This window comes from Berghia stephanieae, chromosome 6 (assembly GCF_034508935.2).
Source record: "Berghia stephanieae isolate SIO BIC M18660-M18661 chromosome 6, UCSD_Bste_1.3, whole genome shotgun sequence".
Classification (NCBI taxonomy): Eukaryota; Metazoa; Mollusca; class Gastropoda; order Nudibranchia; family Aeolidiidae; genus Berghia; species Berghia stephanieae.
The window spans coordinates 60,300,421-60,311,943 of NC_088365.1; the positions used below are offsets into that span (position 1 = coordinate 60,300,421).

Consider the following 11,523-nt stretch of genomic DNA (forward strand, 5'->3'; position numbering starts at 1 on the left):
TAATAATAATAATAATAATAATAATAATAATAATAATAATAATAATAATAATAATAATAATAATAATAATAATAGTAATAATAATAATAATAATAATAATAATAATAATAATAATAATAATAATAATAATAATAATAATAATAATAATAATAATAATAATAATAATAATAATAATAATAATGATAATAATAATAATAATAGTAATAACAATAATAATACTTTATTGTATCCCAAAAGAATTCATTTTTCTTTAATCTTTAGTGCAATATATCAGCCACTCAGGTTTGATCTATTCATGAACGACTTTGCTTATACAATGTTCTTTACGCCCCCCCCCCCCCTCCCACATGTACACACACACACACACACACACACACACACACACACACACACACACATACACCACTCCCACAGGGATCCTTTGACGAGGAAGATGCTAAAGAACATGTTGTCAAGATGCTGACGGTGCGTGGAATCCCAAACGAACAAGAGACCATCCCTACACCAATACTACTACGTCTGTTTTATTCCATCGACAGATGGCTCAGTGAGACATCCACTTCATTGGCCAATGTAGATTGCAGGTGAGCATTGAAAGTGGTAGGCTATTGATGGTATGTGTTTAAGTAATCTACTTACCAGTTCTGTTTGCCAGGTGAATTTGATCCAACACACATAACTATGTATAACATTATAAATCTGATCATGTTTCGACTTTTATACATTCTGATCACATGACATGTGAAAAAGTTCTTGCCAGAGAAGTACCAATTTTCTTTGTTTAGAACCAAACTGCTCGTTGCTGGAAGCCTATGTCTAGGTCTGTGTTATCCTATGAATTTTCGAAGTTTATGCTCTAACATACTGTGAGCTCAATAGCAAAAAGAAGAAAACAGTCGTGGTTTGGTCACTCAATTCATAATGACAGTTTATGCAATACAGTGATGCAAGGAACCAGACGAGGCGGGTTTTTTTAAAACAACTGTTCGTGTAAGACAGTCTTTCATACTCTCCCCCGCCCTTTTCAACGTCTATCTTGAAAAATTCATGGAGGAATATCTGCAAAACCACAAATATTTTTTTTTAACTTTAGCTTTTATATAGTGCAATATCCACTAAACGTGCTCAAAGCGCTTTACAAGGGATCCCTGGCCAACAGCAACGCTAAACATGTAGGAAGTGACCTGACGCTTATTAGGCGATATTACAATTTTTTCGGACACAGACAACGCTGTTAACTGCCAGGTACTCATTTTACACCTGAGTACGGTGAGAGAATGTGAGTAAAGAGTCTTTTCCAAGGACTCAAATATGCGCCGAGCGACACTCGAACCCAGGACCTTCCTATCCGAAAGCGAGTGTCATACCACAAGACCACATAGACGCACATTTCAAACAATTTCAAATGGCGGGAGACCCCCGAGTAACTTGAGCTTTGCCGACGACACAGACCTGAAGGAGGAGAGGAAGACAAAAGAATAGTATATGGCAGTACAACAAGGAATGAACGGGATTGGATATGGGCGAGCAGCATCTGGAAAAGACTAACGACCGGAAAGAGTGGCTTAAATTTGTGAAGTCAACATCCCACAAGTCTCCTAGACAATCATCCGGTCATTGGGCTGAGTAGTCAGTGTTAAACTTTCCTCATAGTTTTGCTTAAGGAAAAATTGATCTGGCAGGAAGAACAAGTGAGTTTTTTCACCTAAAGTTAGGCATCAATAGCATCATACACATGTATTTCAATGTGTTTGACGAACGAATGACTATAATATAATATGGGTTCAAAAATAAAAATCATACATCCCTCTATGATAATAGATAACTTGTATAATATGTGGAGCAAACCTCCGTTCTTATAACATTGATCAAATTGAATACTTGGGCTACAAAGACCTGTGGACTGTTAAAAACATAATGAGTAAAAAATATGACTAAAACAATGTCAAAGAAAATAATGAACTAATTCGGTCTCAAACCCCTTCTTCAGACAACAATGAATGCAATTTAAATAGAAATACGGTTACGTACACTCCAGAAAGACGGATAGAGAGAGATCAAGACGAGGAGGTAGAAGTAGTAGATGAATTCAAGTACCTCAGACGATCTTTTTTTGGGATCGTGGATAGCTCATACGGTAGAGTCACGCTCTTCCCGGCCAGGCGGAGTTGTCGTTCTAGTAATGTCGCGGGTTCAAACCCCCATCACCGCCCCGAAATTTTTATTCTCTATTGTCTTCTGGCACTTTCCTACTCACTTCATCTCTTGGAGTGTATATTGACAACTCTCCCACTTTCCAAAAATAACAAACATAGAATCTATTAACAAAAAAGTGGGGCAGAGATTGCCTGCATCTCTTGAGGAAATTTAGATTTTTTTAAATTAGCGAAAAGACAATGATCCTAATGTATAACTCGCTTATAAGAATTGTAATTTGCTTTGGTATTGCGATGTGGTATGGTAACTGTTGGGTGAAAGAGAAGATAAAAGCCAACATAATATTATAATAAATATTGCTGGGAATATCGAATTTCATCACGTCTTTTCCGGATAAAACAAGGCGAGAAACTATTGATACTGTGTTGTCTATCTAGTTGATGTGTGACATTTTCATCACGTTTTGTTTCCGGATAAAACAAGTCTATAAATCTTTTGATAATAAGTAGTTGACGTGGGGCATTTTCATTGCGTCTTTTCCAGATAAAACAAGGCGAAAATATGTTGATATTGTGTAGTTGATGTGTGATATAGATAGTTCGAAGAGGACGTCACTCAGGTCTTTGTTATTGCTTTTTGCCATCCGCGTTTATGAGTACTTCTCACTAAACTGTAATAACCAGACTATAAACGGTCATGGTTACACACAGTTTATACTTCCGGGTGGCAATGTTGTGAACTTATTAGCCAAGTGCATACTATCTATAGGTAGCTTGGCGCGTATAGCGATCGACTTTCTATGACGTGTGCCTGACAGATATAACCAATAACCACCATCCAGCATCTACTAATAATGTACGAGGTCAGAGGTCGATGTCCCCACCCAATGAGAATGACTGAAAATTTTCAAAAGGTTATTTAAGACCTTATCAGAGAACATGGGGTCCCGATAGCTCAGTTGGTAGAGCACTCGCATCACACCCAAATGGACCGAGATCGATCCCGGGAGCAGTCGAGATTTTTTCGGAGACCCCCCCCCCCCCCTCTCCCCTTGTCCACCCAGCAATGATTGGGTAGTTGGGTCTGTTAGATCTATCGGAGAGTAGTTTGCGATAGACTAGCGTCCTATATAAAGGATAGCAAGCAATCGATAAAATACAATTTCATATTTTTAACTAGTCCTTCAGAGCCATTGGTCCCATGGAGTCGGAGTTTATCCCGGTTTCTATAGCTTGCGCAAAGTACTTTCCGCAAAATCTAACAGACTCAGCTACCCATTCACTCGACTGCACCCGGAATCGATCTCGGTCCCTTTGCGTGTGAAGCGAGTGCTCTACCAACTGAGCTATCGGGACCTGCAATAAAATCAAACTTCGTGTTTCCTATCATTTCAATACAAAATTCAATTTTTCGGTGCTCGATTCACCCCAACAAAATACTGTTTTGAGGCGTCGTGTCACCTATTTGAGCTCTCAAACCGCTATCAAAGTTTCTAAAACCCTCTCTCTCGCTCTCGCTCTCTCTCTCTTTCTCTCCCTCTCTCTCTCTCTCTCTCTCTCTCTCTCTCTCTCTCTCTCTCTCTCTCTCTCTCTCTCTCTCTCTCTCTCTCTCTCTCTCTCTCTCTCTCTCTCTCTCTCTCTCTCTCTCTCCCTTTTTTTTTTTTTCTTTCTCTTTTTTCTTCTCAGTTAATCAATGACAAAACAAACAAACAAAATCTAAAGAATGAACAAAGCATAATAAAAAGAATCTTACGGTAGCAGGAAACAACGAGTGATCTGTTTTGAACCCAGCAAGGAAATACGGTAGTAGTAGCGATCCCACTCCGCTCTAATTAAACTGATCGTGTGTCGCCCGCGATGATGTCAGGTCATGAGCAAGTCACCTGGCTCAGGCATGCAAAGACACAACTCACTCAAAGACATATCAAACTCAAAAAAAAAGAAACAGGCGAAGAATAACAATTTCTTCAATGGGTAATGAGAATAGGATTCAATAGTCGTAACGTCACTTCCTTCCTAATGACGCATGGTATTTTAGTAACACTGGCTCTAAACTATCGGGAAAATGGCGGACGCCCGTATGAAATATTGCTCCGCCGAGCATAAAAGCGTATTCAGAGGGAAAAAAAAACACCTAAATTTGATCATGTTTTGACTTTTACACATTCTGGTCACAAGACATATGAAAAATTCTAGCCAGCTTGAAGAATAAAAAGTAATGATTTTCTTTGTTTAGAGCCAAGACGGCCGCCGTTGCCGTGCGGGGTGACATCAGACTACTGTATCCAATTATTGGTAGGTGCGTTTTAAAAGTACTTGGACCTAGATAGATCTAATAGTAATTTAGCTAGACTAATGAGACGAACTGCTGGTCTCTCAAAGGAATTTGATCTGTAAAACAAATGCGGCGCTTTCATTCTATATTCAACTAATAAATTGTTTATTAGATAATATATCACAGTCTTTTCTTTTTCTTTCTTTTTTTGTTGTTTGTTTTTTTTTCCTTTTATTTGTTTGTTTGTTGTTATTTTTATTGTGTCGTTATTTTTTTGTGTTTTTTTTTTTTTTTTTGGTTTCTTTTCTTTTGTGTGGTTTTCGTTGTTTTTGAGAGTAAAATCTGAAAAGAGGCGATATTTTTATCGCCCACCAAATACTCCGAACCTGCTCCAAGTATGCAACAACAAGAGAGAATTTTTGGCCTGGTACCAACCTCTGCAGACTTATCTGTATAGGGCTCTGACAGAGCTGGGGAAGACAACGGCGTTTCCTCACCACTAGACATTCTAATAGGAAGACAGCATGAGGAGGGCCGAAGAAGAAGAAGAAGAAGAAGAGGAGGAGGAGGAGAAGGAGAGGAATAATAGTAATAATAATAATAATAATAATAATAATAATGATAATAATAATTATTATTATTATTATTATTATTATTATTATTATTATTATACTAATAATAATAATAATAATAATAATAATAATAATAATACTAATAATAATAATAATAATAATATTAATAATAATAATAATAATAATAATAATAATAATAATAATAATAATAATATTAATAATAATAATAATAATAATAATAATAATAATTATTATTATTATTATTATTATTATTATTATTATTATTATTATTATTATTATTATTATTATTATTATTATTATTATTATTATTATTATTATTATTATTAAAAGAAGAAGAAGAAGAAGAAGAAGAAGAAGAAGAAGAAGAAGAAGAAGAAGAAGAAGAAGAAGAAGAAGAAGAAGAAGAAGAAGAAAGAAGAAGAAGAAGAAGAAGAAGAAGAAGAAGAAGAAGAAGAAGAAGAAGAAGAAGAAGAAGAAGAAGAAGAAGAAGAAGAAGAAGAAGAAGAAGAAGAAGAAGAAGAAGAAGAAGAAGAAAAGATATTTCAAGAATGATGACACTAAGTGCAGTGTGCTTTTTAGCACTCTCAATACTCTCAATTGATTCCAAAATATGTAAATTCGGTTTCGAGTGATCTGCGGAAGAAAGTATTCATTCTGAAACGCTATAGATAAGTAAAATACACCGCTCAACGCCTTTTGTATTTCATTTTTTCCCCATCAAAACCAGCTTGCCAAAGCGTAGATAATTGGAAACTATAGCGGAGAGGACGAGAGACGCATGCGCACAACCAACATGACGTTCTCTCTCTTATAACTTTTCCGCCGGTGACGTCACAGACTTTGGATGACGTCCAATCAAGGGACGCTACTCTTCCGCTAATCTCATTCCCTATTGATGAGCATAATTCCGCCATGTATTGTCAGGTCTAATGAATAAATGAATTATCCAGGCAACTTAATTATATCACACCGGGAGGATGTCGTCTGACAATCTCATTATCATTGATTAACAAACGAGTCTACCCTTTTGAAAGGCTTAGAAACAAAAAGCGTTATATCAAGAATCGAAAGATTGGATTAACTCACTCAATCCTAGAGATTTTTAAAAAATGAGCATGTGCATAGATAGTTTTAATCAACTACCATTGACATGCAAATACGATAAAACATTAGCTTTTATACTACGCCTATAATTTGTCTCAGAAAAATGTAATAAATAGGCATGGGGTAAAAGTAACCCCGGGTATACTACGGATATAGTAGATATTAGGGTTGAGGGAGTTAACATGTCTTTGATTCTGTGGTACGATAATCTCTTTTTAAAATGTTTTTAAATTGAACTTTTATATAGAGCAATATCCACTAAATGTGCTCAAAGCGATTTAGAAGGGGACCCTGGTCAACAGCAACATTTAACATGTAGGACGGGACATGACGCTTGTTAGGCGATATTATTATTTTTCTGACAAAGACAACGCTGTTAAAGGGCGGTTCTCATATTACACCTGCGTACGGTGAGAGAATGTGAGTAAAGAGTCTTTTCCAAGGTCTCAACTATGCGCCGAGCGAGGCTCGAACCCAGGACCTTCCGATCCTAAAGCGAGTGTCATACCACTAGACCACATCGCCTCTGACCCGTGAGTCCTTTTTTCGAATCTCGCTCTGATGGAACAAAGTTGAATTATTAGGAAAGAATCTTTATTCACATCCTCTCACCTTACCCTGGTGTAAAACAAGTACGTATCCACCTTGTTCAGGCATGCAAAGACATCACTCACTCAAAGACAGATCAAACTCAAAGAAAAGAAACAGAAGATGAATAACAATTTCTTCAAATGTCTAATGAGAATAATTGGTAGGTGCGTTTAAAAAGTACTTGGACCTAGATAGATCTAATAGTAATTTAGCTAGACTAATGAGACGAACTGCTGGTCTGTCAAAGGAATTTGACCTGTAAAACAAATGCGGCGCTTTCATTCTATATTCAACTAATAAATTGTTTTTTTTGATATATCACAGTCTTTTCTTTTCTTTCTTTTTTTTTATATTTTTTGTTTTGTTTTCTTTTGTTTTGTTTTCTTTTGTTTGTTTGTTTTGTTTTGTTTTTTGTTGTTGTTGTTTTTTGTTTTGTTTTTTTTTTGTTTCTTTTGTGTGGTTTTCGTTGTTTTTTAGAGTAAAATCTGAAAAGAGGCGACATTTTTATAGCCCACCAAATACTCCAGACATGCTCCAAGTTTTGTTACAGCTTTTCTCTGTTGAAAACAAACTGCAATAGCTCTTCACAGACGTCGTGCCTCGTTCTCCATTTTCAGTTGCTGTCGGCTTGGGAATTCTTGTAAAGGGCTTTAAGCACACGCAGTAGATATTGCGCTAGCTGAGATTTTTTAAAGTATAATATATCATTTTTTGTAACATGAGATGTAAAGAAGATAGATAGGGAATGAGATTAGCGGAAGAGTAGCGTCCCTTGATTGGACGTCACCCATAGTCTGTGACACACCGGCGGAAAAGTTATTAGAGAGAGAACGTCATGTTGGTTGTGCGCATGCGTCTCTCGTCCTCGCACAAGACATATGAAAAGTTCTAGTCAGCATAAAGAATAAAAAGTACCGATTTTCTTTTTTTAGAACCACGATGGCCGCCTTTGCTGGGCGACGTGACATCAGACTATTGAATCCAATTGGACAGAAATGTCATGACGTCACATCCTCTACTCACCCGAAAACAAAGGGATTAGTGCGTAGTCATCGTAAATTTATAGCCTGACACTGACCAAAAAATGACGTCAAAATGCCAGTCAGAAAGAAAACAAATTGTGAGTTGTATTCATTTGTTCAACCAATGGGACCACTTGTTTCCATGAGCACTACTAACGACAACTCTCTAGGCGTTGAAAAAAAACAAATAATGACGTCAAAATGCCAATCTTTTTTTGGGATTCAGGCTTTAGATAGTTCGAAGATGATGTCACTCATGTCTTTGTCATTGTTTTTTTTGCCATCCGCGTTTATGAGTAATGCTCACTGAACAGTATTAACCTGACTATAAACGTTCATGGATACACACAGTTTTGTGTGTTGGTCCGTTATACTTCTGGATGGCAATGTTATGAGCTTCTTAGCCAACCGCATATTATCTATAACTTAACGAATTGCTAAGATGAGTGACGCCAATTTCGTTCCTTCTAAGGAAGGAATTAAGTTGACGTCATTCAGCTTTGTCATTGATTTTATACATCCTGTGGCTGATTAGTTGTCAATAAAATATATCTTTCAGACTATAAACGTTAAAGTTTACACATAATTTTGTGTGTTGGAACGTATTATTTGGCTGGCGGATGTTGTGAGTATTTTTGATCAACGCATAGTATCCATAATTTTGGAGAAATAAAAGATTAAGGTCAAATGTACTGTTCTTCCCCGTTGTGGGGCTTAATTTCATCGATCTGCTTGCTCTTCATTGTTGCTCGGAATTCTTTCTTCACAACAGTAATTTGAGGTGAGGAGAGTCAAGTGTCATTTCTGGCATATTCAATGACCTTTGTGCATGTTCGTGCGTGCACAGCAATTTTCAAATGTCAACGTGTGATTTGTAAGAGCGACATTTAGCATGTATAATCCATCATTCATCAAGATTGATGTTTTGTTTTGTTTTTGTTTTGATTTGTTTTGATCTTGTTTTGTTTTTTCGTCTTTCTATTATTTTGTTCTTTGCTTTTGTTTTTGTATTTTTTGTTGTTGTTGTTGTTGTTTTGTTTTGTTTTGTTTTGTTTTTGTTTTTTTTTTTGTTTGTTCTTTTGTTTTGTTTTTTGTTTGTTTTGTTTTTGCTTTTTGTTGTTTTTTTTTTTGTTTTTTTTTTGTTTTGTTTTTTTTGTTTTTTTTTTGGGGGGGGGGGGGGGAGATGTTGTTCTTGTTTTGTTTATTTTGTTGGATTTTTTCTTTTTTTTTTTGTTTTATTTTTTTTTATTTGCTTTTTGTTTTTATTGTTTTTTTGCTTTGTTCTTGTTTTATTTATTTTTTTATTTTACTTTGTTTTTGCTTTTGTTTTTTGTTTTTTTGCGTTTGTTGTTGTTTTGTTTTGTTTTGGGTTTTTTGTTTGTTTTTTGTTGTTGTTGAGTTTTCTTGTTTTGTTTTGTTTTGTTTTTGTGGAGGGGGTGGGGATGTTGTTATTTTGTTGTTTTGTTTTTTTTTTCTTTTCTTTTTGTTTGTATGTTGTTGTTTTTTTTTCTTTTGTTTTTTTTTTTTTTGTTTGTTTGTTTGTTTTATTATTATTTTTTTTTTTTTTTTGTGTTTTGGGGGGAGGGGCTTTTTGGTGTTTGTTTTTGTTTTAACTTTATCTTTGTGTTTGTTTTTGTTTTAACTTTATCTTTGTGTTTGTTTTTGTTTTAACTTTATCTTTGTGTTTGTTTTTGTTTTAACTTTATCTTTGTGTTTGTTTTTGTTTTAACTTTATCTTTGTGTTTGTTTTTGTTTTAACTTTATCTTTGTGTTTGTTTTTGTTTTAACTTTATCTTTGTGTTTGTTTTTGTTTTAACTTTATCTTTGTGTTTGTTTTTGTTTTAACTTTATCTTTGTGTTTGTTTTTCAGTTTGATTTTTTCTTGTTTTTTCTTATTGTTTTTTTTTTCTTTTTCTCTCCTTCTTTTATTTTGAAGATGAGTGGTATCTACTTCTCTCTCTCTCTCTCTCTCTCTCTCTCTCTCTCACACACACACACACACACACACACAAACCACACACACACACAAACACACACACAAAATCACTATCTATAACATATTAATTGTTTACTCTTAACATCTCACCTCACAGTGCCGGATTGTCAGTCGTTGGGTTCCTGTGTGCCGCCTACAACGCTGTGTCAAATCTCAAGGTCAGGGACGAGGCGGATGTGTACATCGTTTCCAGGATTGTACAAGACAGCATACCGGTGGCACTATCTAAGGTAGGACTGGGTGGGGTACCTGACCGTGCATACTTTGTCTTCTATCTCCCTATAGATAGATCGAAGATGACGTCACTCCAGCCTCTGTTGTTGTTTTTTTTTTTTTTGCCATCCGCGTTTATGAGTAATTCTCACTAAACTGTATTAACCTGACTATAAACGTTCATGGTTACACACAGTTTGGTGTGTTGGTCCGTTTTACTTCCGGGTGGCAATGTTATGAGTTTCTTAGCCAAGCGCATACTATCTATATCTGTTTTCCAACTTGCTTTCTGTCTTTGTCTTGGAATGAGATTACTTGGTTTTGTCCTGGCTCTGGCAGGGTACCCTGCCTGGGAGGGAAACAGTCAAATGTATAGTTAGTTTTCGGAGATGATATTTTTTTCCTTGTAAATCATCTCTCTGTTATGCACAATAATATTTTTTATTTTACATATCTATGATTTGTAAACAAATGAGTGTGTTACTCTTGGCAGGGACCTGTGCTTGTTTCTGGGTGAGACATTTAGTAATCTCAAACTAAGTACACTGACAGTGTGCTCTTGGAATCTACATCTGTTCCCTATTTGAACGCATTTCCCTTTGTCTTTGTAATAGAAGATATCATTTCTTTAAAGTGGCAAAATAAAAAAAACTGTATATTGCTCTTTAAACAGTTAACTTGAAAATCACTTTTAACCCTGCATTTCCTTATCAAAAATAGTAAAATCGTCACATTCCCTTCGATGTAGCCAACTCAAGAAGCTTATAATAATATGAACTATCAGTCCGATTTCTTTTGAACATCACCATTGTTTTGTTTTGTTTTGTTTTTGCTTTTTTTTTTTTTTTTTTTTTTTTTTTTTTTTTTTTTTTTTTTTTTTTGGGGGGGGGGGGGGGGTTTGTTGTTATTATAGCTATAAAACTTGACACTGTGTTGTAGAGCTCACTTTGTTGAACAATGTTATTTGTTGCGTCATTGTTTGAGTAAATATATATATATATATGTTTGGGTAGCGTGAGTGTGACGTTTGGGGAAAATTTGTGAAAATAGCTGGTAAGGAGAGAGTTAAAGCATATGATATACCCCGATCGACGTGGACATATTTGCAGGTCTGATAACTGGACTCAATCATGGGCTTGTTTTATCATTGTTATAATTGATAATAGTTTACGCTGGTTTGAGAGTATTTCCATAACAATTTGGGTTATCAGATCTGCATATAAAGATACGTCGACCCCGACAAAACACTTGTTGGAGACGATAGGTCAGATATGAAGAAAATATTATTAGAACTGGGATTAATGTCCTTTTTTTTTTATTCTTGTTGGTGTCGTTGCAGAATCAATACACCCAACTGTACAGCCTGTGTGATTATTACAAGAAACAGCAGCGTAGCGTAGGATTCAAGCCATTTTCCAGCGTGGACTCTCATTCAAGCAACGAGGACGCAGCCACTTGATTTCTTCAGAAGTGAAAATTTTCCCACACAGCAGATGTTAACTGTTACCTGCCGTACTCTGAAAGAACGTGTAGAATATTTTAAAAATTTGGCCAGAAAACTGGTCTTACAAAC

General features: G+C 35.5%; 1 protein-coding gene across 2 annotated transcripts in view; it reads left to right on the forward strand.

Annotated features, from left to right (window-relative positions):
* Positions 1 to 11,523, forward strand: part of LOC144975733 (uncharacterized) — a 117,175-nt gene extending 105,652 nt beyond the window's left edge. Inside the window, exons 16-18 of one of the 2 annotated variants that reach the window (XM_078919927.1) lie at positions 415 to 584; positions 9,835 to 9,967; positions 11,290 to 11,523. In XM_078919927.1, the coding sequence (XP_078776053.1) occupies positions 415 to 584; positions 9,835 to 9,967; positions 11,290 to 11,409 (423 nt within the window). In that variant the 3' untranslated portion in view covers positions 11,410 to 11,523. Of the gene's footprint in view, positions 1 to 414; positions 585 to 9,834; positions 10,224 to 11,289 lie in introns of those variants that run through there. The other variant, XM_078919926.1, reaches the window with a different exon arrangement.